The sequence below is a fragment of the Bactrocera dorsalis genome, chromosome 3 (assembly GCF_023373825.1).
Source record: "Bactrocera dorsalis isolate Fly_Bdor chromosome 3, ASM2337382v1, whole genome shotgun sequence".
Taxonomy (NCBI): Eukaryota; Metazoa; Arthropoda; class Insecta; order Diptera; family Tephritidae; genus Bactrocera; species Bactrocera dorsalis.
The window spans coordinates 92,194,832-92,221,774 of NC_064305.1; the positions used below are offsets into that span (position 1 = coordinate 92,194,832).

The 26,943-nt window shown below is 35.7% G+C and overlaps 8 protein-coding genes across 14 annotated transcripts in view; 6 read left to right on the plus strand and 2 right to left on the minus strand.

Moving 5' to 3' along the window:
• Positions 1-11,206, plus strand: part of LOC105230555 (5-hydroxytryptamine receptor 2A) — a 132,571-nt gene extending 121,365 nt beyond the window's left edge. The window contains exons 10-13 of one of the 2 annotated variants that reach the window (XM_049452188.1): positions 2,214-3,231; positions 7,054-9,896; positions 10,377-10,902; positions 11,070-11,206. In XM_049452188.1, coding sequence (XP_049308145.1) covers positions 2,214-3,191 — 978 coding nt within the window. In that variant the 3' untranslated portion in view covers positions 3,192-3,231; positions 7,054-9,896; positions 10,377-10,902; positions 11,070-11,206. Of the gene's footprint in view, positions 1-2,213; positions 3,232-7,053; positions 9,897-10,376; positions 10,903-11,069 lie in introns of those variants that run through there. The other variant, XM_011211374.4, reaches the window with a different exon arrangement.
• Positions 11,207-11,229: 23 nt separating this feature from the next.
• LOC105230556 (E3 ubiquitin-protein ligase TRAIP) lies at positions 11,230-13,315 on the plus strand. Its single transcript, XM_011211375.4, has 9 exons — positions 11,230-11,515; positions 11,577-11,792; positions 11,861-11,930; positions 12,000-12,190; positions 12,290-12,382; positions 12,440-12,497; positions 12,552-12,668; positions 12,727-12,972; positions 13,036-13,315. The coding sequence occupies exons 1-9, from the start codon at positions 11,400-11,402 to the stop codon at positions 13,219-13,221; spliced, it is 1,293 nt and encodes a 430-aa protein (XP_011209677.2). The 5' UTR covers positions 11,230-11,399; the 3' UTR covers positions 13,222-13,315.
• Positions 13,316-13,556: 241 nt separating this feature from the next.
• Positions 13,557-15,947, minus strand: LOC105230558 (armadillo repeat-containing protein 6 homolog). 5 transcript variants are annotated; one of them, XM_011211377.4, is made up of 8 exons: positions 15,842-15,947; positions 15,635-15,687; positions 15,450-15,572; positions 15,151-15,318; positions 14,482-15,099; positions 14,286-14,426; positions 14,073-14,222; positions 13,557-14,011 (listed from the first exon to the last, which is right to left on the minus strand). In XM_011211377.4, exons 3-8 carry the CDS (start codon positions 15,564-15,566, stop codon positions 13,793-13,795), a joined length of 1,413 nt encoding a protein of 470 aa, XP_011209679.2. In that variant the 5' UTR covers positions 15,567-15,572; positions 15,635-15,687; positions 15,842-15,947; the 3' UTR covers positions 13,557-13,792. The 5 variants fall into 5 exon arrangements, with proteins under 5 accessions (XP_011209679.2, XP_011209681.2, XP_011209683.2 ...); XM_011211379.4 differs by having other exon boundaries at positions 15,850-15,923; XM_011211381.4 differs by having other exon boundaries at positions 15,800-15,897.
• A 196-nt stretch (positions 15,948-16,143) lies between these two features.
• LOC105230559 (eukaryotic translation initiation factor 3 subunit J) lies at positions 16,144-18,199 on the plus strand. Its single transcript, XM_011211382.4, has 6 exons — positions 16,144-16,355; positions 16,626-16,717; positions 17,157-17,273; positions 17,360-17,648; positions 17,715-17,851; positions 17,919-18,199. The coding sequence occupies exons 1-6, from the start codon at positions 16,343-16,345 to the stop codon at positions 17,979-17,981; spliced, it is 711 nt and encodes a 236-aa protein (XP_011209684.1). The 5' UTR covers positions 16,144-16,342; the 3' UTR covers positions 17,982-18,199.
• Positions 18,200-18,641: 442 nt separating this feature from the next.
• Positions 18,642-20,568, plus strand: LOC105230560 (WD repeat-containing protein 89). Of its 2 annotated transcripts, none has more exons than XM_011211383.4 (6): positions 18,642-18,793; positions 18,855-19,065; positions 19,131-19,739; positions 19,822-20,040; positions 20,136-20,235; positions 20,294-20,568. In XM_011211383.4, the coding sequence occupies exons 1-6, from the start codon at positions 18,769-18,771 to the stop codon at positions 20,438-20,440; spliced, it is 1,311 nt and encodes a 436-aa protein (XP_011209685.2). In that variant the 5' UTR covers positions 18,642-18,768; the 3' UTR covers positions 20,441-20,568. The 2 variants fall into 2 exon arrangements, with proteins under 2 accessions (XP_011209685.2, XP_049308152.1); XM_049452195.1 differs by having other exon boundaries at positions 18,714-18,793; positions 18,879-19,065.
• LOC105230561 (ceramide-1-phosphate transfer protein) lies at positions 20,447-21,836 on the minus strand. Its single transcript, XM_011211384.4, has 3 exons — positions 21,575-21,836; positions 21,303-21,517; positions 20,447-21,032 (listed from the first exon to the last, which is right to left on the minus strand). The coding sequence occupies exons 1-3, from the start codon at positions 21,691-21,693 to the stop codon at positions 20,737-20,739; spliced, it is 630 nt and encodes a 209-aa protein (XP_011209686.1). The 5' UTR covers positions 21,694-21,836; the 3' UTR covers positions 20,447-20,736.
• LOC105230562 (UNC93-like protein MFSD11) lies at positions 21,780-24,239 on the plus strand. The gene is made up of 6 exons (XM_011211385.4): positions 21,780-21,913; positions 21,968-22,331; positions 22,395-22,564; positions 22,635-23,083; positions 23,159-23,592; positions 23,658-24,239. The coding sequence occupies exons 2-6, from the start codon at positions 22,245-22,247 to the stop codon at positions 23,808-23,810; spliced, it is 1,293 nt and encodes a 430-aa protein (XP_011209687.1). The 5' UTR covers positions 21,780-21,913; positions 21,968-22,244; the 3' UTR covers positions 23,811-24,239.
• A 595-nt stretch (positions 24,240-24,834) lies between these two features.
• Positions 24,835-26,409, plus strand: LOC125777421 (lachesin-like). The gene has a single exon (XM_049452196.1). The coding sequence runs from the start codon at positions 25,622-25,624 to the stop codon at positions 26,345-26,347; it is 726 nt and encodes a 241-aa protein (XP_049308153.1). The 5' UTR covers positions 24,835-25,621; the 3' UTR covers positions 26,348-26,409.
• Positions 26,410-26,943: the final 534 nt, after the last annotated feature.

Genomic DNA, 26,943 nt, shown 5'->3' on the forward strand with positions numbered 1-26,943 from the left:
CGAATATACGAATATTTGCGCCACTGAAAAAGTTCACTATTATTTTTTATATTTTTATTTTCGGGCGGCATTAAAATAAAACATTTGTATTTCGGTGCGCCGCTGATCTAGCCAACATCGGTTGGGCATACTCATCGCTCATAATCTCAAACTTTTGTGGTAATCATGTGCCGTTATGCATACAATATTCCTGCGAACCGGGTCGCCCCATAAAAATGTCATTGATGGCCGTGATGAAAATTTATATTAAGAATACTTGTTGTAAAAATCTGCTCCGCTAACTGACGGCGAAGGCGCGCAACGCACACCTCGTAAACCCGCAATAATATCGATAACACTTGAACGGCGATCAACAACAACAACAACAACCAGAAAAATAACAGCGTTGAGAATAACGTAAAAACGGAATAGCGGAATTGGCGCTGAGCTGGTGCCACAGACGTTGCTGGCACGGCAATGCCAATTTCGTCGTCAAATGGCAGCCACAAACACACGCACGAGCACGCACTTGAGTGTGTGTTTGCGAGGGCGCGTATACGTTGGTTTCCGAAAATAAAAATGGAAATAAAATAAAATGAATTTACTGAAATACAACATTAATTTGATTAAATTGAGCGTAAGATACAAAAGCGCAATGTTTGATTGGAAGAGGTGCGCGCGGTGTGGGGGCGCTCCCCTCGGCCACGTTTGCATGGAATTATAAACTTATTTATTCGGGTGCCGTGAATATATGGACTTAGGTGAGGTGAAGCAAACAAATTGCAATCAAAAAAGAGAAACGACGACACATTTCTTGAAAAAAGCAATATTAATAATATAAATATCCCACCTCAGATTTATGTAGATATTATGCTATCGAAAAAGACTTGTCCGCAAGCTTTACATTTGAGATTAGAATTACGAAATTTTTAATTTTTCTTTCGATCTCTGTCTTAGTTTAGGTTATGGAGGGAGCGCCCAAATCCACTAATAATTTCAATTGGTTGACAGTATTTGTTCATTTTGTGTTATTTCTCCACTCTAACATACGCCTACGACCTGCAGTGAAATTGTCCTTCATCTACTTTCTAAACATTAATCACAGAGATTCAAATATTACTCTTTTTGGAAACTCCTCCGCTCCATAGGTTGCATAGCGTTCTTAGCCATTTCAAGAAGACACTCTTGCTGTTTGTGAGTGGAATGCTCTTCATTAATATAAATTTATGAGCAGCTGCGTGTGTGTGCTTCTTACGATGTGGTTTTTATCTGAGGAGTCATAAAATTTTAACCTATAAAGATAAATTCCATAATTCAAGCACGAGGTGATTGAGTTTCTTAAGGTGCACTGATTTCTACAATTTATGAGTGCAGTTTGTTTCATTTGTGCGACCAACTCTGACCGTAAATGTGCGGCAGCACATCGGCTCGCACGCCTTCAAGCGGTACAACAGCCGAGCGCCAACCCAGCACTGGTTTAAACAAAACTTTAAGGAGTCGAGCAAAAGTATTTAAAACTACAAATTTTCCAATTAATTACATGTTTTTACGTGTGTATGTTATGAGAAAGAATAGATGAGTGCTTCGTTAACTGAGGTTAATACCTGTGATATCACATCGGTAGACTTTTTCCTGTGGGGATATATACGAGTAAACTCTTAAGTATATGCGGACAATCCCGCTTCGATTCAGGCCTTGGAGCAAAACATTACGCATGTCATTTACGAGTTCGAAATGCTCGAAGGAGTCACCGAAAATCGGACTCAACGAAAGAATCAATTGAGACGTAGCCGCGGCCAACATTTGAAAGAGATAATCTTTAAAAAATATATACCAAAGAATGTTCTTTCGAATGATAATAAATATTCTCCATTAAATTTGGAGTTTGTGCATTTTCCCTTAAAACAGTAGGGAACCCCAAAATGCATCACCCTTACTTATGGTTGCCATTAATTTGACAAAATGGTAAAGTTACCTATATTACAATGTTATCATACTAAAATTAAGCTTTGTACGAAACTAGACCCCAGAAATAGTTTTCTGGATTGTTTTCAAAATTTATTTTGGAGAATCTCATTGATAATTGAAATTTATTATAAATTTATTAGAATATTATTTTAACTGGAAATTCATTCCCAATTGTAATCCTTACAGTTACCTAGTCACTTGAATGTATATAGGAAATAAATCCATTGTCTAACTTTTTAATCCATTTTGCTCTCGCTCTACTTTAGATTGCGACCACTTCGACAAGCCAAATATCGACTGTATCCCACCTGGTAGCGTTAGCTAATCAACAACATACAGCATCCAAATCAACCTCAACAGTACAACAGCAACAACAACAACAACAACAAAAAGACAGTAGTAGCAATATAAACACAATAACCACGGCGGCAATTTCGGAAGCGGCGATAACGACAACAACTTTAGAAAACAATAAGTTGCCTAGCACAACGGCAACAACAACAACATCAACAACTAAAGTATGTATAGTAGCACCGAACGATAGCAACGGCATAAGCTCCACACATGCTGCGATAAATGGCGGCACACCCACAGCTACGGCTGCCAACGGCGCTGCGGAGGTACTAGAGGATCCTCAGCTCCAGCAACAGTTGCAGCAAGTGCAGCAGCATGCTGACACCACGACACCATCAGTCGGCAGCAAGACAGCACCGCCGGCTGCATGTGCCTCTAACGCCACCACAATCACTTCCATATCGGCGCTGTCGCCACAAACACCAACAACCGCCATCACCGCAAGTAACGGTGGTGACGAGCATCTGCATCCACTGGCGCCCGCAGCGACACCGCTGGCTGCCACATCCTCCTGCCAACTGACGCCCACACCTAAGCTGAAGCATCCGCAGCCATTATCCAGCATAGCCAATCCCGTACATAAGGTGACAAAACGTAAGGAGACGTTGGAAGCTAAACGTGAGCGAAAAGCGGCCAAAACATTGGCTATCATCACCGGTGCCTTCGTTATCTGCTGGCTGCCATTCTTTGTAATGGCGCTGCTGTTGCCGCTGTGTGAGACTTGCGAGATTAACGATGGGCTTGCGTCGGTATTCCTTTGGCTCGGCTACTTCAACTCAACGCTGAACCCCGTTATTTACACGATATTCAGTCCGGAGTTCCGTCAGGCGTTCAAACGCATACTCTTTGGCGGTCATCGTCCGGTACATTATCGCAGTGGAAAGATATAAGCAACAACGGGCGAGCTGGCGTCTGAACAGTTAACACACAGTAAGTCAAAGAACTTAATTATTTTTAATTTTTTTGAAATGATCATTCCATTATATTCTACACAGATTTTCAGGTTAATCCAGAATAATAAACTCAAAGTAATCATATAGTATGAATTGAAAATTTTTAGTAAATAAATAGTACTTTTTGGTAAGAATCAATATGAACATGAATAACCTATAAAATAGTTGTGAAGTTCTTGTTGCTCTTCACTGTCGCCAACTTAAGCAAATATCTCGACTTTTGACAGCTAAAGCTAATCTGTGTGCCACAGTTCAACTACGATGGCTCTTTTCTTAATTGAGTATCCAGCTTTTCAGCTTGCTGAAGCTCGAGGAATGGTTTACAAATATAAGACCAGTTGTTTGTCTCCTACAAACCAAATGATTCGCTATTCCTTTAGATATTTTATGGTTAAATGAAGCTTAAAATCTCACCTTACCAACACTACATAGTATAATACAATCTGATTGGTAGCACTGAAGATATTCGACTGCACGCCAACTACTGACAAAATACGAAAAAACTTTTTCGACTAACCATATATTATATTGGTCACACTTTTATTTCTTATTCAGCCACTATTAAAAATCTATTACAATCTGAACTGGCTATTTCTAGAAAGTACACTGCAATACAAGGGGATTTATTATAAAATGTCGCAGGAAATGTGACTTCCGACATAAGCCAAACCGAAAGGCAAAGCAAGTGCAGTAAAAAGCAAAAAGCTTCTAACATGCTCGAAAACACTGCATTCTGGGTCTGTAATTTGCATTGAACCGCAGCAAATCTTCAAATTCATAACAATTCAAATACATCCAAAAATGTAGTACGCGAAAATCCGCAGTTAGAAGCAATCATTGCAATTCCCGCTTCTGCACATTGATATTTGTTTGCATATTTATATACATATACATGTATATACAAATATTTAGACGCATGTAGCTGTTTAAAAACTCAAAGATAATGCCTGCAAATATTCATACCCACAAACAAGAATAGTGTACGGTATAAATGTGCACACTCATTTAGAACCAACATTGCGTATACGCAACATCTTGCCAGACCCCACCAAACATAAACAAAGACAAATGACGAAAACTTAGCAAAAAACGAAAACAAAACACAAAAATGCAGAAAAATAAGAGGCGAAGCAAGCCGAAAAGCACTGCTTGCCACAGAGAACTTTACGTAATTGTTGTTGCCAGAATCACTGGAGCAAATTGATTGCATTTGCGTATCCTCAGCTACACTCCTTAAACAGTTCTTTTTCATGTCCCTTTTGTCAACAACTATTTTACGAAAGCAATTGCGGAAGCATTGTTAACAAAAAAGTGATATCGCTTGGGACAGTTACGGCAGGCCGTCTTGCTATTGCCTGGAGAAGTGTTGACTACTGTTGGCTGATTGTGTGGCGCAAAGCTCGCCTTACACTAATCTGGTTACGAATTGGCCAGCATGAACGAAAGCTCACAAATTGGAAATCGAAATAACATGAAAAACTGACAATGAAAGAGGAAACCGATTTTGGTTGCAGATAGACTTAAACACCAAAGCAAAAACTGTTCGAAATAATTTAAAGTAAAGAGATATTAGAAGACCTGAAGACATTTTAAATTGTCTTCTTTAAAAATGTGTTCTTTCTTTCTAATTGGCTTCCACGAATGAATACTGCACCCTGTCTATGATCAATGGACAGCCAAATTATTTGGAAAATTTTGAAGATCTTATTTTTGTTTTAATCTTTTCGGCTCTCAATTTGAAGATGAAAAAGTAACACTGAATAAAGTGCGCATACCAGATATATTTCAATGAACCCAGCAATTTCGAACATACTTATATCTTCCTTACGTTATGCCTTTGTGCACGCTGTGGAACTCAGTGCGCGCCTCCCATTGCTAACAACAACAAAAGCCGCTAATGACAGTCAATCAATCAATTTGCATACGTCAAACTGTCGCTGTCGCTGCCGCAGCCAAGCAATCCATTTCGGCGCCTAACATGCCTATTATTAGGATTCAAAACTCGACGAACTGCCGAGGGGTGCATTTTTCGAAACTTCCGGCTCTGAAGTACTCTGCTAAGTGAGGCGGAAATCCAGTTTACTTGCATCATTCAACGCCAATGGGCGCATAAAATGAATAAAATTTCAGGTCTGCACACAAAAATGCCTTTGCAATTGAAATGTGGCAAGAATGCAGAGATGAAAAGTAACTGTGTGCGTTTCTTGAGCGACAATCAGCTTTGGTGACAGTTGTTTTTCAATTTTGGATAACTTGTTTTCTTCTTTTCGAACTAAAAAAGTCTTTGTAGTTTCAGAATGTAGGGCAGAAGAAAGTATTTGAAACTACAACCAATATCAATGGAATATTCTACATAACTTTAACTGAAACTCACAGCATCAAAGAAGCCTCAAGTCCTTTTTTCGAAAGAGTAAAAAATTATCGGTAAAATTTTTAAACTATGAGGGTCTATAGTCACTTTTCTCAGAAATGTTTACTTTTCCCCCTTTATAATAAGAAGTTTCTTGACCATTAAATTTTGAGAGATCTTGCATGAGTTGGTTATTTGATTCGATCACATGTGCCGTGATCTGGACCCTCTTGAAATAAAAAAAATTACTCCACTTACTTTACTCATCATAGCGCTTTTGGCGGTTATACTTTTCGAGCTGCTTTATTCGGCATTTACTACCGACTTATAATACAAGTCGATATATAAAGTACTATCATCCAGTATTTAGTGTTATCACTTCCCAATGCCGGTGCCGTTTATTTTTCTTTTTTTTTTTTGTTTTATCAATCCAAAAGTTCTAAGCTTCACATCCAACCCACACACATACTTCACATACTTGGGTAGAATGGTGACTACACTCGCTCAATAAGTTTTTAAAGATTTTCTTTCATTTTTTGCGTTTTGCGCCTGCCGAGCCCTCGCTCGTGTGAGTGTGTACACTTCCTTTACTGGCTACCACTACTGCTCATGCTCTCCATATGCCTTTTCTTATGCCTGCGAAAAATGTCAAATACTGTTGGGGAAAGTTAGGTCCGCGGGTCCGCAACGCCGGTGTGGGTTGAGTTCGCAGCAGCAGCAACGACAGCAGCACTAAGCGGGCGAACGAGCGTCTTTATTGGGGATGGCTGCGGGATGAGCGAGGAAAATGCGATGAAATAAAATATAAATGAGAATGGCCATGATAATGAGTAGCCGAGTGAAGATGACAGCGGCAGTGATAAAATGCAGATAAAACTTTGCCTTTTCTCCGCAAATTGATAAGGAAAAAGTACTGGCGTTTGAAGGAGCGAGCACCAATGCAAATTTCTATTATTATTTAATGCGATAAGTGATTTTCATATTTTCTTTCATTTCTTTTATTTGTCTGGATATGTTTACTGTGCGGCAGCCGCATGAATATTTAAATATTATATATGAACGATAACGAGAATTGCCTTTTATGTTAGCAATTCGTTGGGAAAGTGCGTATGTCACTCGGCTAAATAGGGGTTTGTACAAAAGTCTATGGAAAACGGCGTTATTAAGTTCACCACACCAGGTGTAATGTGCCATCCAGTGGACATCTGATACGCCATCTTTATGAATGATTTGATTGCATATATTAATCTCTCCAATGTATCCATTTTGTCTAATGCCATACCTACTATATTTTAACTAACTAACCTTAAATAGGCAAATTCTAAGGCTTTGGTCGAAATGGCTTGCGGTTTCCAAAAATAAGCAGTGCTATTCATCTTTATATAATTTTGATTTCTAAAAAGTCGTTAAAAATCCACATTTTACTAAATTTTTTACTTCTATTTTCAGAAGAACCACCATGAAGCACAGCGGTATTTCTTGGCAGCAAGCAAAATAATTTTTGTAGTAAAGTCAAAAGCCGCTGGACTGAAATGTATAAGATCCAACACCAATCATTGATTATTAGAGATGTAGAATTGTGGGAAAGATAACCATATCGTGCTATTTTAAGCAAAACTAAGCGTTGAGGCGATTCCGGCAACAGAAAATTGCACAGAAACTGAAAGTCGAACATCTCAGCTCAAGAAACGGCTCCCACGGTTGGCACTCTCTCCGCTGTAAGTCCGAGTGCCATGACTAATGGGCAAAGCATGTAGTTAGGCTCCAGCCAAGCTATCCGAAAGCATACATCATTCGTCATCACACTCCTCTAGTTATCTTAATTAATAATAATAGTTATATAATACTTACGAATTGCATCGTAAATAGATTATTGTAAAGAAACTGTTTTTCTAAAATATAAGTGTTGCATACAATTTGTTTAACATTAAGTATGTAAGGCACATACCTACTTTTAAGATAACAACAACAACAACTGAGAACTTGAATAATGGAAATTAAGAACGAAAACAATTAGCTTCTACATATATACATACATACACACCGACACACCCACACATAAACACGCAAATTTGTTCAATACTACTCATAAATAGTTGTATAGTTACTAAGCAGTTACATAGATTTGTATACTCGTACACACATATACATATGTACATATACATATTATGCATGCATAGACATGGCAATACATGTCTGTGTGTAGGTATTTATATCAATTGTTGACTGTAGAATTAAGCTGAAATGTTAGTGTGAAGCAAACACAATAATAAGTGTTGTATCTGTACAGTCCAAGCAAAACTCACTTAGCAAAATAGCATAAATACTAGTAATTATAAGAGTTAAAAATAAATTGTATTAAATAAAAAGCAAATAGCGTTAAAGCCCAAACCTTAATAAATGCGCGAAAAATGGATTTCTTTAAATATTTGCATATGGCTGCAACTCGCAGCATAAATCTGCATAAATGTACACAATAATCTAAAGTTAATGGCATTAATCAAACGTTAGTTAATTACTAAAGTGTAATTTTTCGGGAAAATGGGTAATACTACTGTTAATAAATACCGTGCAGATGTGTTAGACAAATTTAAGAGAAATACTTAACACACACACACATACATATTTGCATACTCTTATTAATCTCTTATGTAGTTAAACTACTTGTAAATGCATACTTAATACAATTGAGGTTAGATATTCCTTAGAGAATGGCTCCAACAACTCCCCTGTACCCCCTGTACATATACACATACATACATATAAGTAATGCGTTGCTGGGCATTCGCAGCAGTGCCAATAATAAATAATGCAGTTTAATCAAAAGCAAAAATACTCATGACAGCGGGCAGACCACAAGCTGCGCTACGAATGCAAAGAAAATTCAGAAAATCAAAATACATTAGCTCAATTTCAAAACCCCCAGAGTTAAAGTTAAGTTCATACATAGCTAGATACCCATTTACCGAGGCGCGATACCGAATGAGAGCGCCTTCAAGAGTGGCGAGTAGAAATGTCTGACAGGGTTATGCGGTATGAAGTAGGATACGGCCGGAACAGCCGGGAACTTATGACCAGGTCTTGCGCCTGCCACGAAGTGTGAAAGGAGTAGCGCTTGATACGGCAATCCGTACGAAGATGCTCCAATTGAGTCCCTTATTTTTTGTGATTTGTGGCAAACAACGGCACCAATTAACGGAACCTTTGTACACTTTGCTCAAATCGTACGAAGTCTTCAACTGTTAGCGGTCAGCTATTGCTCTCAAGTTGGTTCAGTTTTCGAAATAACACACACACAGTCTAGGACTCTTAAATAATTTTCGATGTTCGATATACACTTGATGAGAATCACATTAAGAAGATTAAGAAGACAGTTAAGTGTGTCTTCAGAAAATTTAGTTTTTTCTTATTTTTCCATAATTTTATTTTGTGTTTATTTTTAAGATAACAGTAAATAGATATGATATGCAAACATATTTACGATATACAATTTAATGATTTTGTTGGTTATTTTTAAAACCAAGTTGCCGGTGGCTTCAGCCCCAATAGCCGTCGGCAAGCACCTGATTTTAACAAAAACGACTTTAAGCTTAAGTTACAAGGCGATTTCCATTTTAATTGTGCCAGTACAAAAGTAAAGTTTTAAAAATTAGAGGTTTCATTCACTTATCATTAAGTGATTATCGAACGTTGATGCTTTTTTGTTATTTATACATACATACATATGTACACATGATTCTGTAAAAAAAATTGTAACGCTTCAAAGCCACTAGCAAAATATCTATAGTATATTAGTTGGTTCCAAATCAAAACTCATTCTAACACTAATATTCCTAATCTTAAAGAAATTTAAATCATATACATACATATATGTATGTACATACATACCTACATACATACATATATATGTATACATACATAAGTAAGTAGGTTACTAATAAATATGATTGTTCAACACATGTCGCACAGACTGTAAACCATACTTATACTTAAACATAATTGTAACTAGCATTAATTACAACAAACATAGACGAATGAAATTAAAATACAATATGAAATATGTATAAATTGTACTGTGCTGCAAGAAAACTTCAAAATGGTGAACGCGCCAAAAGCGAGAAAATAAACTATAAAAGAATTATTGTAAAAAATCAAACAACCGTTTTTCACTGATTGCTTTAAAGTTGGAAAGGATTCATTAGTACCGTAGAGTAACCGTCTGTTATTGGTTGTTCCGAAAGGTAAACAATGTCTGCAGAATCTCGTTGCAGTAAAATTTCTCTGCTTTAAAAGTGATGCTCTAAACACATAACGACGACAGACGACAAACGACAAACGACATCTGTCAAATATTACACACGTTCTTATGGACACTTATTTTGACGACGACACGAAAACACGACTGTAGGCCGACAGTTGTCATTCTCGCTAATTCCTATTTGCCAAATACAGTAGAACGACAGTAGAATGGAAGAAGAGAGATGAGGAAGAGTGGTGTTGCCACTAATATGTAAAATGTAAAATTATTCACAGCTCTTCCAAACTTGACGTTATTTTACAAATAAAAGCATAAAATAGCTCTATTATATCATTTGTAATTACAATTGATAAGTTAAAACAAAAATATATATGTAATTTCATTGAAGTGCAAGGTATTAGTATGGCCAAAACGTTGTGTACATGCAAAATGGACAGCTGTGTTGTTTTGTTTTCATTTCACTTTCGTACTCTCGTTTGTCGTTTGTCGACTGTCGTCGTTTTGTGTTCAGTAGGTGAGTAAAATGATAGATTTCTGTATTTTTGGAGTTTAACTACATACATATGTATGTGGGCCTGTTCCACACAGTTTTCCAACTCATAATGATTTTAAAATTCTTGCAGTTTCTTGCAGTCAACTAAGAAATTTTTAGTCAAAGTTAATGTTAGGAATTCATAACAGGCCCTAGGGATAAAAAAAAGAACTAAGTAACATTGGCAATAACATCGGCCGCTTGCATTATTTAAGGTTGTTAAAGTAAGTACTTATATGTAACGCCAGAAATAAAGTATGTATGTTTGGTATGTACAAGCTTACAGACATCATCGTAATTAGCAGCTTTTTTCTAGTCTATCCCTTGCCTTAACTCTGAAAGTCAAATAGAAAAATTGTGAATTTGAAGATCGCAGCACACGGCTAACTATATATCGGTCAATATATGTTTTGTTGAACATGCCTTCGCTTACAAATGTTCTAATCGGTAACAAGAAATTGATGTTGCAAGCTTCGTCATAGATAACGCTTCGTAACAAGAACTATACGTAAGTGGAAAATTAAAAATTGTAGGTACTTATTCAGAGGCAATTTTTATTGACAACCAACTGTCATAATTATTGCCAAATAAAACTATTATATTTGCTAATATTTTTATGTGCACATTAGTATTTAACCATTTTATAGAAAATTCTTTAATTCTTAAATTCTAAAGCATTTAATATACGGTACAAAAATACCGTAATCGTGAGGCAATTACAACTGCACAGTTCAAACACTGTATTGCTCCCCGAACACAGCTGGATGTCCTGAGAGGTATCAGCTGAATTTTGACACTTGAGCAACTTGGAGGAATTTGGCGGCAAAAACAGTAAATAAAAGAAAGCAGTGAAAGAAGAATGTGTCTAAAATATTGAAACTGGAACTTTGTAACTGTTTTGGCTGTTAATTATATTATGTATGAACTAATTGATTCCATATAATAATTTTGGTTATAATTAGTAAATTAGTGCTTGTTGAATGCTTTGAATAATTTTAAGTCGAAATGCTCAATTTAAATTGTGTTATTTGTGCTGAGCTGTTCGTCGCCTCGGATGATGTGCGTGCAACCAACTGCGGCCATATGTTTCACATAACATGCTTAAAACAGTGGATGGAACGGTAAGTACACGTACGACTACAAAATACAGCTATAACGAAATTTCTATTCTTACCACAACAGATCGAAATCATGCCCCCAGTGTCGAACTAAATGTACGGATCGTAATATATTCCGCATTTATTTCAACTTGGCTAATCTGGATGTAAGTACTATCGACGTGGGATCACTGCAAGAGCAAGTGGACAACGCTAGTCTGCAACTAAAAATGAAGGAAAAAGAGATGAATAAAGCGGAACAACAAATTAAAGAGCTTAAGGAATGCCAAATTAAAGCAGCGTAAATAATAGCAACTGTAATATAAAGAAAAATTTCCATTAATCCAATGTCTAATGTTTGTATATTAGGAAAACAATCCAAGCAATGGAACAAAGAATAAAGAAAAATGATTTCGTAATACTTACATATTCGGAACAGGTGCGTGGTACACGTAATTATAAAAATATCACCTGTAATTATCTACATGAAGTGTTTGCTCGTTTTCAGCTAAAAATCTTTAAGACTGAAGCAAAGATGGCCGATGACTTACGCAAAGAGGTGGAACGCCTAAAGCAACAAATCAAAACAATAGAGTCAGTACAATCAGTGCTCGCCGCAACAACGGCAGAAGCTGAAAAAATGCTCAAAATCGAAAAGGATCCTGTGCGACTGTGCACCTGGGTAGCTGCACTGAAGCGGTTAGTATGTAGCCGAACAGCAATATTATTCATGCATCCCAACTCTTAGATGGAATATTTAAGCGATTATCTCTTGTTATTACATTACGCATATTTCAGCGAACTTCGCACATGTGAAACAAAGAAAACTGATTTGCGCCGGGCTATGAAAGTTATGCAGGACAATTTGCGACAAGAAATGGCTACTAAAAAGTAATATAAATATATAATAAAATATTAATTAAACCTAAACTCAAAACAAATTCGCAGGTCTTTTGAGGAGCGCATTTCACAATTGGAAAGTGAAAACTATCAATTACAAGAGAAAGTACGAACTAATAAATATATTAAAAACAAAATCTGATACTAAATTCTTTTTCAGGTAAAAGTACTAGAAAACAAAGGGCCAACAAGTTTCATGCCAGACCATCGCAGGCAAAGCACAGAATCCGCGCCCATTCCGTTGCCGGAAAAACGTCAAACATTATCGCCCACTGTGGTTCGTATATATCCGTACGCATTTGATATATCATTTTTATTATCTCCTTAATTTGCAGAAGGAAAATCTGAAGAAGATTGAAGACTCAAATTCTCCTTATCTCAATATTAAGTCCAGCAGTATAGGCCTGCTGCCGTTGTTCAAACGCAATCAAGACGATCTGCCAGAGCGAACGGGTGTTACAACTACGAAATTGGCGACATTAAAAATATCACCAAGAAAGACAGATAAAGACAGTGCCACTAAAGGAATCAGTAGCAGCTTGGGAATACTACGCAAAGCTCAAAGTGATATCACAGAAAAGGTTCGAAATAAATCTAACAAATATTTTAATATTGTGTGACAATAACACTTTATATTCATATAGTATTCCATCATGAAGAAGCCGCGGCTGGCAATTAGCTCTTCTTTATCAACAGCTAAACATTTTGGCATGAATTTCGAACCGAGCAGTACGCGAGCCGTATCGCCCACAATGCCAAGGCCAATCGGAAGTAATTTAGATAGTCGTCTAAAAGCTGGTGGCTTGCGCAAGTTTAAGTTAAACAAATGATGTCTGCAAGTGGGCATGCATTTAAAGAAACTAATTAGTACCTATCATGTATTTAATTTAGATATTTATTATTAAAGAAAAACTTTGTATATTATCAGATTGCATTTTTTTTGTCTTACGGAGATACTTGGCATGATGCGACCATTTAAAAATGCGCTTGCAACCCTACCGATTTGTTGCATTCCTTGCCATGATCCATATGAGATACTATATATTATAATTCCTACACTTTTTTTTACCTATTTTTTCAAGTTTTTTTTTATAAAAAAACGAATTAAAAAAATTAAAATTATCCAACCAGCTACGTTTGAATAGGTTTCAAGTAAAACTCTCCATTGTCTTATTATCATTTGTGGTAGTTTAATTTTTTTTTTTTTGTTTGTCAGTATGGATATGGTTGTGTAAAAAATATTGAAATGAGTATATGTTGCGATTAAGATTTAAGTGAAATAGTATATTAGTAATGGAATACTGGGCTCAATTTACACAAGGCTCCTTTTAAAGCTGTGAAGATAAAAATAAGAGCAATACCAGTCTTATCGTCAGCATAAGTACGTTTTTAAAAAGCGTTTCACATGCCAATAATTTTCTTTTCAGCAACTCCTGTAAATTCTTCGCGAAGTTCTACTTTACATCCCAAATCGCGAAGTGCCGCCTTTACATCCTGTTGTATTGATGGGTGCGAACTTAGCGCAGTATTTAATAGATCTTCCACGCCAAAAGAAATCCAGCTTTCGCACTGATCGCGTGAACGAGACACCATATTGCGAATGGCCCAAGCACCGTTGCGCTGTTCGAAAGAGAGCTTTTCACAATATTTTGAACTAATATATGAAAGTGTTTTAATTTACTTGAACTATCTTATTTTTAGGATGCATACGGACAGCCTCTACAATGGTTTCTGCAATTCCGGTAGCAAAGAAGGCTGCACTATTGTCTTTAACACGCAAGGTCAATGTTGCAATACAAGCCAATGCCCCAGATACTACATTTTCATTTGACTGTAGAGATAAATGATTTATAAGAATTTGTTCTCTCAAAGCTTTACGAAATGTAGTAGTCACCACATGTGTTTCTAGCGCTTGCTTAATAATCGGAGCTGCACCTTGTTGCACAATATGCGCCTTTACGGTGTCGTTGCCGCCTAATGCACGTAGTAGCTTAAAAGCTTCGCGATTCACACGAACAGATGTTTGATTAGCGGTCTGAAAATATGCTAAAAATATCATAAATGTTGTTAGACATGAAGCTCATATTCACCATGATATCAAAGACGAATTTAATTCCGCCCGCATCCTCAATGGTTGTGCAAAATTCTTGACGCACCGCTAAGGCACCGATTGTCAACAACAAATCTGACAAAATATTGGGATCATTGTATTCACCCAATAACTTTGTCAAATCCACAATGTATTCGCTCGCAATGCGACGCGCATGTTCGTGTGCACATCCGAACTCTACGCGAATATCATCGTCCAGCACAAGATAGCGCAGAACAGCTAGAACTTCTCGAATAAGTTTTAGGCTGCTCTGCTTGGACACAAATGGCTTCAACTTCTTCACTACGCCAGCATTGACAATGTTTTGTCGATTAATTTCATGCATTATACTTGCTTTTTGCAACCATTGCAGCGTAAGTATTATTATATTTTCATCTTCGATGGATAAAAGTTTCAAAATTACTGCCAGGGCTTCTGCATCGAATATATCTGGTTGTTTGTTTGTAAAACTATTAGCGCACTTTAAACAGGCCTCTAAGACGGACAAATTAGGTTTCAAATTTTCAGAAGAGTTTTGGTTCACCAGTTCCTGTTCTAGAAGCGTGACAAGGGCTTCGTGGGCACTGTTCTTTCCTGCGAGTACCCGATGGGAAATAGACTGGCAAAATTCGAATTAATTAAAAGATTGTTGTTGACTATTTTAAAATACCTTTTGGCATTCACTGTCTAAGATAGACAAGTTTTCCAATAGTTTCTTAGTATCGGTGGATTTTTGGCCTATATAAGTTTTTATTTCATCAATTATTTCATTCAGTACCGGCTTGCCAGTGTCTGGATTTATTGTTAAATCCTTAATGATGTTCGCCAAATTAATTCCCTATTAATACCAAAATATTGAGTAAAAATTTATTTGCATACTTTTAATACAATAAAATATTTTTTGTTTAGAATGGCACAGTTGCACATGACAGTTGGTATTAAAATGAAGTTGATGAAATATGCATATACCTGGGCTTCGAATTGCTTGATTGTCTCTTCTTTTGCTTCATCTGGACTCATGGAGAAGTCCACAATATTTTCTTTTACCACATCATCAAAGGTTTCTTGCGAAATAACCTTAGCCATTTTTCACTTAAAATAGAAAAAATATATATTTTGTTGTTGGAATGAAGTCATAAATCCATCCCACTCACCTATTTTTGTGCAACCAATGATTTCTTTGTCCAATGACTACACTTTATTTCACCTAATCAATATATAAAAATGGATATTTCTATTAAATGGAATTAACGTTCGGTGTTGAAGAGTTATATGTACATTTAATTTTTGAATCTTAAATTATCTTATTTTTTATATACTTTAAATTTTGTTTCTAAAAAGTTTATTTTATTTCTATTTACGATTTTACGGTTTGCATGATTCTTCTTTGATTTCTTTTGTAGAAAGACACTCCAGCTGTTTCCAAAAAGAGTTGCTGACTCTAAAAAAAATGTTGAAAATAGTAAATATAAAGAATATAAATATTAACTGTAAAGGAATTTCAAAAGCGATGATTTTTTATTTAAAATTATGTTTTGGCAGTAATTATTTTTGTTTCGTTTGAGCTAAATTCATCGTTCCAGTTTTATTAAAAAATTAGTATTTAAGTACGTAGAAATACAACCCTGAAAAACAGATGCAAAAAGGAAAAAGAGTATTGAATAGAAATGACAAAAGATCTTGCACACGTTTGTTACAGTTTTGATTTGTCTGTCACATTTTTTGCTTTCAATTCAATTCTCTGTCCAAAACAGGGAAATATTAATATATTTCACGATTTCTACACGGACGAACAAAATTATTGAATTCTCAACCCTATCAATATCATCTAAAATTCAGCTTTTCTGCATTGAAAATTTATAATGGCCGATTGGGGTAAGTAGCTGTTCTGGAATGTTGTCGATTCATCAATGGATTGCTGGTACATTTCACTACATTCATATGTGTTTTGTCATTGCCTGACACAAACACTGAAGGCAGTGAAGGTGAATTGACAGCAGCAGTTTTACTTAATAATGCAAGGGCGATGTGAGTTGGCTCGAGCATGAGAAAGTAAAATATATTATGCAAGAAAGATATGTGAACTATATTTGGTAGAATTTTAACAAAGGCATCTATATTTTTCATAATATCCACGTATAACAGAGTCAGCCGCTGATGAGGATGTGGTCATACGTCCTAAAATCACAAATGATGTTAACAAATGGGAGGGAGAGGATGACGACGAGGATGTAAAGGTAAAGTTGTTTTGTTACCTTGCTAATTGATATTTGTAATCATAAAACTCGGTGGTTTCAGATAGCACGAATGTTTCTAACATTTGTCTATACTCATTTTGTGTATGAATTATATCAATTTGCTTTCCTAAGATTTTCTAGTATTCCATTGTTTAAATTCAGGTTGACTATACTTTGTGTACACGTGGTCAATTTATATATTCAATTGCCGTCTTTACCTTGGGTTAAGCTATGGCATGCCAATTATATAGTGCATTGCATATATTAAATAAGTATTTATGTGTATTAAATATGTTTGTATATAATTATAAACATAATAAAATATATATAAATATGTTATTTAAATATTACAAAGTTATTTTTATTAAAGCCTTGCTAATTTAACTTTTAAATGTATAGTACTTTAATGACCAAAATGTTTTATTTTTATTGCCAACAGGACAGTTGGGAAGACGAGGAGGAAAAAAAGGATGAAGAAAAATCCGAGACAAAAACAGAAGTGCCAACAAAAACTAAACCAAACAAAGCATTGAAAGCCAAATTAACGGAACAAGAAGTAAGTTATATTAGTTATAAAGGCGTTTAGATATAAATTTCTTTTAAAAAGAAAACATACTAATGAAGTATTTTTCATTTCAATAGCGCCTAGCTGCAGAAGAGGAAGAAAAACGGCTAGCTAACTTGACGCCTGAAGAAAAGGTGGCTGAAAAATTACGGTTAAAAAAAATTCAAGAAGAATCAGACCTCAAAAGTGCGCTGGAAACATTCGGTGTAACGGAAATCGGTAATGGATTGGATGCATTCAATCCTCAAACGAAAGAGGAGTTCAAAGAATTTGGTGCGACGCTCAGTTGGAAATTGTCACATTACAAAGAATCGCCACACTTCCCACAATTTGTTGAGGACCTAGTTCGTAGCATATGTGTTAACTGTAAGTGTTGTTTACACTTTAATAATGTTAGTTTATAGCTCTTTAATATATTTTTACATTTTACAGTATCTGCAGCGGATATAAAAAAAGTGAAAATGAATGTAGAAAGTTTGCATACGGAGAAGCTAAAAATGGAAAAACAAAATGCGAAAAAACCTGCTAACAAAGGAAAGAATAAAGTATCTTTGCGTACAGAAGCTGATGTTCGTATCTAAAACAATCACAAACTTTCAACCCCATTTTTAATTTTGTTATTTTTTATTTTCATAGGATATTGATGGTTATCAGAAATATGGAAACGACTATGCAGAGGATTACGATGACTTCATGTAAATACGATTGAGATGCGAGTGACATACTTATTGCATATAGAAAATTTCTCTTCGCGTTTAATTTTTTGTTAAAAATTGAAATAGAATACATACATAAAAATAGATCGCTACGAACAATATCTGAAATTGTACACTAAAATTTTTTGAATAAGAAATTTCAAATATGCTTGTGAATTCATTTTATATAATTATACTTTATTAAATATGTAAAGAAAAACATTAAGTTTCAAATATGTGCTAGGATCTATTTGGGATAATATTTTCGCTCGAGGATTCATAAGCCAAATGCCCCAATAAACATTAAATTCACTATCTTCGTTGCATTCGACTAAAGTAAGTAAATTTACTTAGGCTGCAACTGCACAGCCAAAAGTTATTGCCAATCAATTTATTGCCATTGATGTTGGCAATATTTTTATTGCGCATCTGTTTGATTGGCGAAATCATTTCCGAAGTGTCTTCAGGGATGCATGTTCGATATATAAACATCAATTGCTAAACATTAGAAATCTGTCGAGATGCCCTGTTAAGTTGTTATATAAATGAAAACAGTGCTTTTAACACACCAAAATGTCAGTTTATTGCCAATAATTATCATAAAAACACTAGACAATTATTGCAAAACTAAAGCATATAGCAATACTCCAATGGCAACGATTTAATTAAAAAAAAAGATCCTCTGGCATCACCGGTAGTTTCAGCTGTTTTCATGCTACAGTTTTTTCCCAACACACACTTTACAAAATGTTTATTCTATTACATTTTGTGTTGGTTAAGTATCAAAACAAATGAAGAGTAGATTAAATTCTCGAGGTATTAATGCAATATAATTTAGACTTTTAGATTTATATAGTTAATAAATTTAATTATATAGTTAATCAATTTGAGAAACGTATAGGCGGTTACTACCATTCCGTTCCTGGTACTTACGAAGGTGAAACTGGCGAAGACATGCAATTGATTGACGACGGGGACACGTGTGGCGCAGAAGAACTGGAAAGCCTGTTCCAAGTCAAATGCAGAATCGGCAATGAATTGGCTGTATCATTAAATAGTGACTATATACTACATTTAGCCGCTGATAGGTATAATTTATCAGTAGTATAGTATTCTAATAATTTTCTGTGATTTATATAAATATATTACACAGTTGCTTTACCCGGGTTGCAGCTGGCTTATCAAACGCTGTCGTTCACATCTTTGACGTTAACGTTGAACGTGCCTTCCAAATTTCTTCAGTCGCCAGCGTATCAACATCGACACCAGATGAGCGTGTAGGCATATGCGGCGTACGTTTTTTAGATGATACTCCTAATTGCCTGTTAGTTGGCGAAAACAGTGGAATCATACGTTTGTACGACCTACGCACGCAAAGAGAACAAGCACGCTTCGAGGAAAATGTCGAGCACACAGACAATTTTTCTTATAACGGTAGAGGCAGCAGCATGAATATTCGTAAAGCCATAAATTGTTTTGACAGCAATTCAAACGGACGCATTATTTGCACTGGTACAGAACAGTATCAAGGCGACAGTTTCCTATTATTCTATGATGTTCGACAGCGCGAACACCTCGGTGGTTATTTTGAAAGTCATGAAGATGATATTACTTCATTACGTTTCCACGATAAAAATCCTGATATTTTATGCTCCGGATCTACTGATGGTCTAATCAACGTATTCGACATTAAAGAGGAGACTGAGGACGACGCTTTAACAGCAACCATTAATGTGGAATGCAGTATACAAAAACTGAATTGGTATGTAAGAGAAATTGATGCAAAATTTTTTTTTTTTTTTTGATAACTATTTGTATACTCTATATTTTTTTTTTTACTTTAGGCATAAAAATATTTATGAACAAGATGTAATATCTTGTGTCACAGATACAAATGATTTTCATGTGTACTTCGCTGAGGAAGGCGATGTAGTAGCGAAATTCGATCGGTGCCAAATAACAGCAGCGGCCAAGAGGAAAAACGAGGATAATTGCATTGTTGTTGGTGCTCATAGTAACGGGAATGGCGACTTATTGCTTCTAACTGGTACAAACAACAAAGGGTTAGTATTAATGTTAGACATTATTACAACTTTTTTTGTTATAGCAAATGTAATATTTATACACGTATTTAAATATTTCTAATTTTATTTTTTAGTGAAGTGTTGCGTATTCTTCGTTTAAATAACAATTTGCTACCAGTGGCTGATTTCATTGGTAATAGACAAATCGTTAGAACTAGCGTTTTTGACCAGAAGGTAAATTAATATGATATTAGTTATTTTCACTTTTGTGATGTGATTTTTTTGCCTATAGAGCGGAACACTGGTGACAGGCGGAGAGTCAGGTTTTGTTACTCTTTGGACCACGGAGGGTTCGCGGAAGGAAGATGAAGGGTTAACTAGTAGTTCAAGTGAATTTAAATATAAAAATAAAAAGTCTAAAAAGAAAACACCTTATTAAACGAAATTAGGCTATTAAAATCAATTTATTAAAATTGCATTAAATTTGAAAAATTATAGAAATAGGATGCACACTAATTATCATTGTTTTTATAAATTTGCTAATTAAACATTAAGCTTAAGCACTAATTGAATACATTTTTTTATAGTGTTGAGCAAATGATTTACTCAAATGCATAATGTCTCAAAAGGTAACCTTGACTTACACAGTTTACATAGTTTCCATTTGGAATGCCCCTTTGACTTCACAAAATATTTAAAATATCTATTACTTTAGCTTATATAATTATGGATACTTTAGGGTAAATCATGCAAATCATGAGCAGTATAAAGCAGTTCAATGCGATCGTATACCGATTTAGTATGTTGCAGCATTTCAGGGAGCACCTCTATCGCGCGTGACACATTTATACAAACACGTTTCAGCAATTCTCCCTGGGTTGGTAGCGCATACATAGCAACCACAGCTCCTTTTCGTACCACCCAAGGATGATGTTTAGCTAACGTATCATTATATGCACTCTTGCAGCAAGAATGTGTTTTATCACATTCATTTAATTCAGACAACCGTTTTAGAAATTCGTATATGAATTCTGAAAAATAATTACAAAAGGAACAATTGATACATGGTAGAATCAAGTTCAGTTGTTAGATAAATCAGATAAGAGGTACTCTGTTAATAATAGGCAAAAATGATGTGCCATACTACACTAAATGCGCTAAAAAATGTCATAAATAACATTTTGTTTTTGTATAAGCATACGATAAGAATACATTCATATGTATATAAATAAGTTCTATTACTCCTGCATTTACATTTTGCTTACGTGTACGAAATGCTATGATTCGCAATACAAACTCACCCAAGCCCCTATGTAGTCGCAGTAGTGTCCTCGACCCTGAAACGTAACTGTTATCCTTAAGAAGTTCCTCTTCCTTTTCATAGGTTATCATTGTTTTAATTGTCAGGAAACGTTCACCAGTTGATTCCTTTCGCCTGTATTCACAAAGTATATCGATTTTACTACGCACATCACTACTAACAAATCCGAATACAGAACCCATTAAATGGAAAAATCTAAAACAGAAAAATTATTTAACTATGGCCACTAATATTTATTTAACCTGTACATACTTATTGATTTCTTCATATGCCTCTAAATATGAATCCAACAACACATCATCGTTTTCATGCAAACAATCCTGAAATATTTTTGCTACTCTTTCTACATCAAAACGTTCAACAGCAGACATGATTTTAAATTTAAACAAACATTAAGTGTTTCGAAATAATTTAGTTAAACTTTTTGCTGTTATAAAAAGACTATAATCTTTTAGATCTTAAAGATTGAAAATTGCGAATAGGAACAAAACAAAGGAAATTATTATTACCAAAGCTGACGTTTCGTATAGGGTTGCTATTGCGCTCGCCAATATATGTAGTAACAAAGCTTATACAGTGGGTTAGCATAAGGTAAAAACATTTAACTTTTGTATTCATCAATTAATTGTTTTTGTTGTTTTTTAGCTTCACACATACATACATATGTATGTATGCACACCTGATACCAAGTTGCCGGTTCTGGATCAGATACAAATTCTGAGCGTATCTTCGAATGTCGTAAAAATGCCATCAAATTAATTATGCGATTTGATGGTTTTATAAATATTGCTAAACATTAAGCAACAATTGATTTGTTCGTCGTACTCAAAAAAATTATTTGCGTTTGTTAGAGTTGTTCAAAGGAATTTTGTTTTTTGTTTACACACATATCTTTGGAGCTTTATAATTGTATAAAATCAAGATGGATTCAAAATTAATGAATATTTTGTTTATGAGCTTGGCGTTTTTTACAATTTTCTTCGCATTTCAAACAACTGCCAGTCTTCAGGTAAACTTAATGTATTACAAAAAGTCGTTAAAGTAATTATCTATGTGTTTTTAAAAATTGCAGAAAAAAATTCTACGCACAGAGCATCAAAAAGAGCATAGTTTCGAAAACAGCGCTTTTACCAGCTTGGGAATATATTATTTCGTTTTTGCGGCTACTTGTTGGTTCGTACCACCCCTCGTTGCAGTAGTCGGTCCACGATGGTCACTGGTTATTGGAACCATAACCTATTTGTAATGCAACAGATTATATAAATTTAATACTTTGCGATTAATTTTGCCAACCTCTTCCATTATATCCCAGACTATTTATCGTGCATTTCTACCATCCCTTCGAATGGCTGCTGTATTCGTTAAATATAACCCTAGGAGTTGGTTCTGCAATTATATATATTACACAGGGTAATTATATTGCAAGAAATAGTGACGATAGCAGCGTTACGAGGAATTCGGGAATATTCCTTACGTTTCAACAAGCAAGCTACATGATATCGGCCATCTTGTTATATTTCAAGTATGCCAATGTTGAAGAAATCGAAGATATGGACCGTTACATAATTATGTCGGTATTAACATTTATTTGCATAATTGGTCTGGTAATGCTGTTCTTCTTGAGATTGCCGCAAAGCAACCAATCCATAGACAAGGAAACACATAACAGTTGTTCCGCTGTATTTGTAACCATTCGGGATAACATTATGCTTCTGCTCGAAAGAGATATGCTACTGCTGGTAGTTCTCTTCTTTTACACAGGTAAAGGGTAACGGGATTATATGCTATGGACATTGTCCTATTTTGATTCTGTTAATTGACGATGTTTTCAAATAGGATTGGTACAAGCGTTCTATAACGGAGTTTATGGCCCTGCCATGTCGTTTACGCAAAATTTAAATATGCAACCGGATGAACTGTCCTTTACTGGTTACATATTGAAAGGTTGTGGAGGATTTTTGGGATCACTGTTCTTTGCTATTCTGGGCGATATGACCATTCGTTGGGGTCGTGATGTATTTATGTATTTAGCAGGCGTATTCCATTTATTTACATTCATAATCATCTATCTCAATATCCCCAATGAATCGTCCTTTGGCGAAAACCAAGCGGCATCCATCATTGACCCGCCTAATTTTTATTTGGCAATAGCTTGCAGTTTTCTCTATGGTTTGGGAGCAGCGTTTTACACCGTTCATATTTACAGTATGCTGGCTGGTGCTTTTGTTGCCGAATCGACCGCCGGATTCGGAATTTACAAATTCTTTCAGGTAAATTTATGAATTACCAAGGGCTCTTAAAAGCAGAAGATTTAAATTTTTTTGTGTACTTATAGTGTCTTGGGTGTGCACTGGCTTATCTATATTCGAAATATGCCAGTTTATACATCCAAATGGGAATACTCATCGTGCTTCTGATAGCGGCAGTCGTCTGTTTCGCAATTGTTGAACGATCTGTCAGAGCTAAGCAACCGGCTGAACAGCCCTAACTAATTATGTAAAATAGAACATGTTTAGTAATTGACCGCAATAAATTAAATATATTTGTTGTTTTAATATAATAATATATATGTACATATATATCTTAGAAGTGTAAACTTTCTGTTGATCCATAAACCAATAATTCTTCAAATCTGTATTTATAATAAAAGGTGAAAATTTCGGCAACATAAGAACACAGAAGTAGGAACACTAAGATGCAGCCATAAAGAAATTCAAAATGTCCAAAAATACGATAAGGAATAATCAGCTGATATTCTTTTATGCTTGAAGTTGCATTGACAAAGGAAGTTTCTTAAAACTTAGGCGGAAGCGGAAGTCTAGCTAAACTAATAGAAAATTTGTTTTGTAAGCATAACAACATTCCGTTGTCAGGTCTGTATCCAAATTAAATCTCACATGAACACCATGGTCAGTCCTATTCGTTTAACACCAAGCAAAAACAAGAAGACGAAGAAGCCTAATTAAATCACTATAATCGAAAATTTAAAGGAATACGTAAACTTGAAAAAAAAAACTTTAAGAAATAGCATGATTTTTCTTGATGCATTCAGAATTCAGAGTTTTGCTATGATATTAAGACCGAGAAGGGTCTCTTTTTAGTCAAATTGTATCTTAATATATACGCATATCCCATAAAATGTATACGCCAAGATTCAGCTACAACTCTGTGGTGGTTCGCAGTATTACAGTGTACATACATATATATTGATTATGAAACTTTATTATGACCACCGTAATAATGGGTAGCCGTCTTTTGTGGCTTAAATATCCGATTTGTTGGCAGCAAGTCGCGATTACTTTTCTCGCGTACCTACCAAAACGAAACCAACACATTTGAACCTGCACTCCACAGCGAACGGGAAACTCACCAACCATACAAGTGCAATCTCTTACGCTCCGCGCCATCTTTATTGGTGTAATTTTTGAAAAGTTAACGAACAAAAGAACGAGCGCACACCACTACAGCCAGCGAACGAGCGCCAAATTCGTATCTACGGCTGTGTTGTATATCGTTTATGTCGCTCATTCGCTGTGCAACAGTCAAAGCTTGTGGACGTACCTGGCGAGCAGTGAACGGTGTTTTCAAACGGTGTTATGTTCTGAGTTTTAAACTGGGCTTAAACGAACGAGCGTGTGTGAGTGTGTGCTTTTGTGCGTTGCTTTCCTCGCGTCTTTACTTCATAAATAGTAACAAAAGCAACGAAATATCCAACACAAATAGCAAAGTGAGCAATAAACAAACGGCTAAAGAAAATATATTTCTATAGTGTTGTTGTACTTACTTTTGTTGTGTCTAAAAGAACTGTGGTTAAAAGTTAAGGTGAAAATCGTCAGCATCCGAATGTGAAGTAGATGGAATACAGAGAATAAAGAGAGACTATAAGCATAAGCAACCAAATACAACAACAAAGTGTAGGTCTCGCAAGACAATTGCACTGAGTATTATTCATTATACGCTTTAAGTGTGTTCGTACTTCGTGTGTAATTCGAATGGATGCAAAGTGATCGCCAAAGCCAGACTCTGAAATTCACTAAAGCGAAGCAGAGGCAACAGTTAAAAAAGCTACGAGCGCAAAGAAGCAGCAAATAAGCCAATCAGCTAGCCAACGAAAGAGTATTCATCGAAAGTTATTTATTCATATAGTAAACCACTTTGCAATTTATACATATACATATAGTATACACTCACTCGTAAGGTTATTTTAGGGTGTGGTGCGTAAAATTTACCCAGAAATAATTTAATAAATCACGTGAAAATCGTCAGTGTACAACTTATAATAAAAAGAATTGTATTGCAATGAGCCTGTTGTCAAGAAAACAGCGATCGACAGCCAACTTCATGGCCAACACTATGTCCTCATCGTTCACCTTCATAGTCGCCATTGTGGTATGCTTATTGGCGCTACTGGCAGGCAGTGCGCAAGCGCAGCGTACTCCAACAATTTCGTACATCACACAAGAACAAATTAAGGATATCGGTGGCACGGTCGAATTCGATTGCTCGGTACAGTACGCGAGTGACTATCAAGTACTGTGGTCAAAGACGGATGCCGATCCCGTCTTCTTGTCGACCGCCTCAACGTTGGTGATTAAAGATTCACGATTTTCTCTACGTTATGATCCCAATTCCTCCACATATAAACTGCAAATCAAGGACATCCAGGAGACTGATGCAGGCACATACACCTGTCAAGTGGTAATTTCCGTCGTACATAAAGTCAGTGCCAATGTGAAGCTTTCCGTTCGTCGTCCACCCGTCATCTCCGACAATTCAACACAATCGATAGTGGCGAGCGAAGGCAGTGAAGTGCAGATGGAATGCTATGCCAGCGGGTATCCGACGCCATCAATTACTTGGCGTCGTGAGAACAATGCCATTCTACCAACAGGTAAGCTCATTGCTTTGAGAAAATTATGTATAATTTTTCAGGATAACAAGAGACTTTCGTTCCACATTCAAGCACTCGTGTTTTTTATAGTTAAAACTGTACTAGAAAATTTTCTTTCCAATAACAAGTACTAACGTTTGTCCTAATGCTTTTTATGCTTGGATGACCCAAATAAAAATGCCAATTATAAAATCTACAGGAGTTTATTGAACTGTTTATATTCAAATAATATATTGCTAATAAGAACAGTGTGGCTGGTGACTCACTTTTGATTAAATTAAGCAAGTTTAGATGAGAAGGCAAATAGGGGTCAGAGAGACAGTGTTAATTAAACTTCAGGGCGTCTCATTTGTCATACGCGGAGTCTCAAGCGTAACAATGATTATGATAGTAGATAGTCATATGTATGTATGTATGAATGTATACAAAAGCATTAGTTAATGACTCCTTAAATTTTAATTTTAATCTTTTGATTCGCAAAACCTACATTCCCATTGTCCTTCTTGAGGGCTACATAGGGGCTGGGCTGTCCTACTTTGGTGCTGGCTTCGCATGTCCGAGACCATTAAACGCTTCGGGCATATATACATTCATACATACTTATGACAGGAATAGACGTATACAACTTACTAAGCTTAAGAAGCTTTCATTCCCCTGGAATCGCTAACTTTCGTTGAGGGAGTGGGCAGTGGTTTTATCGCAGTGGAAGTTAATTGCGACTTAACTTCTA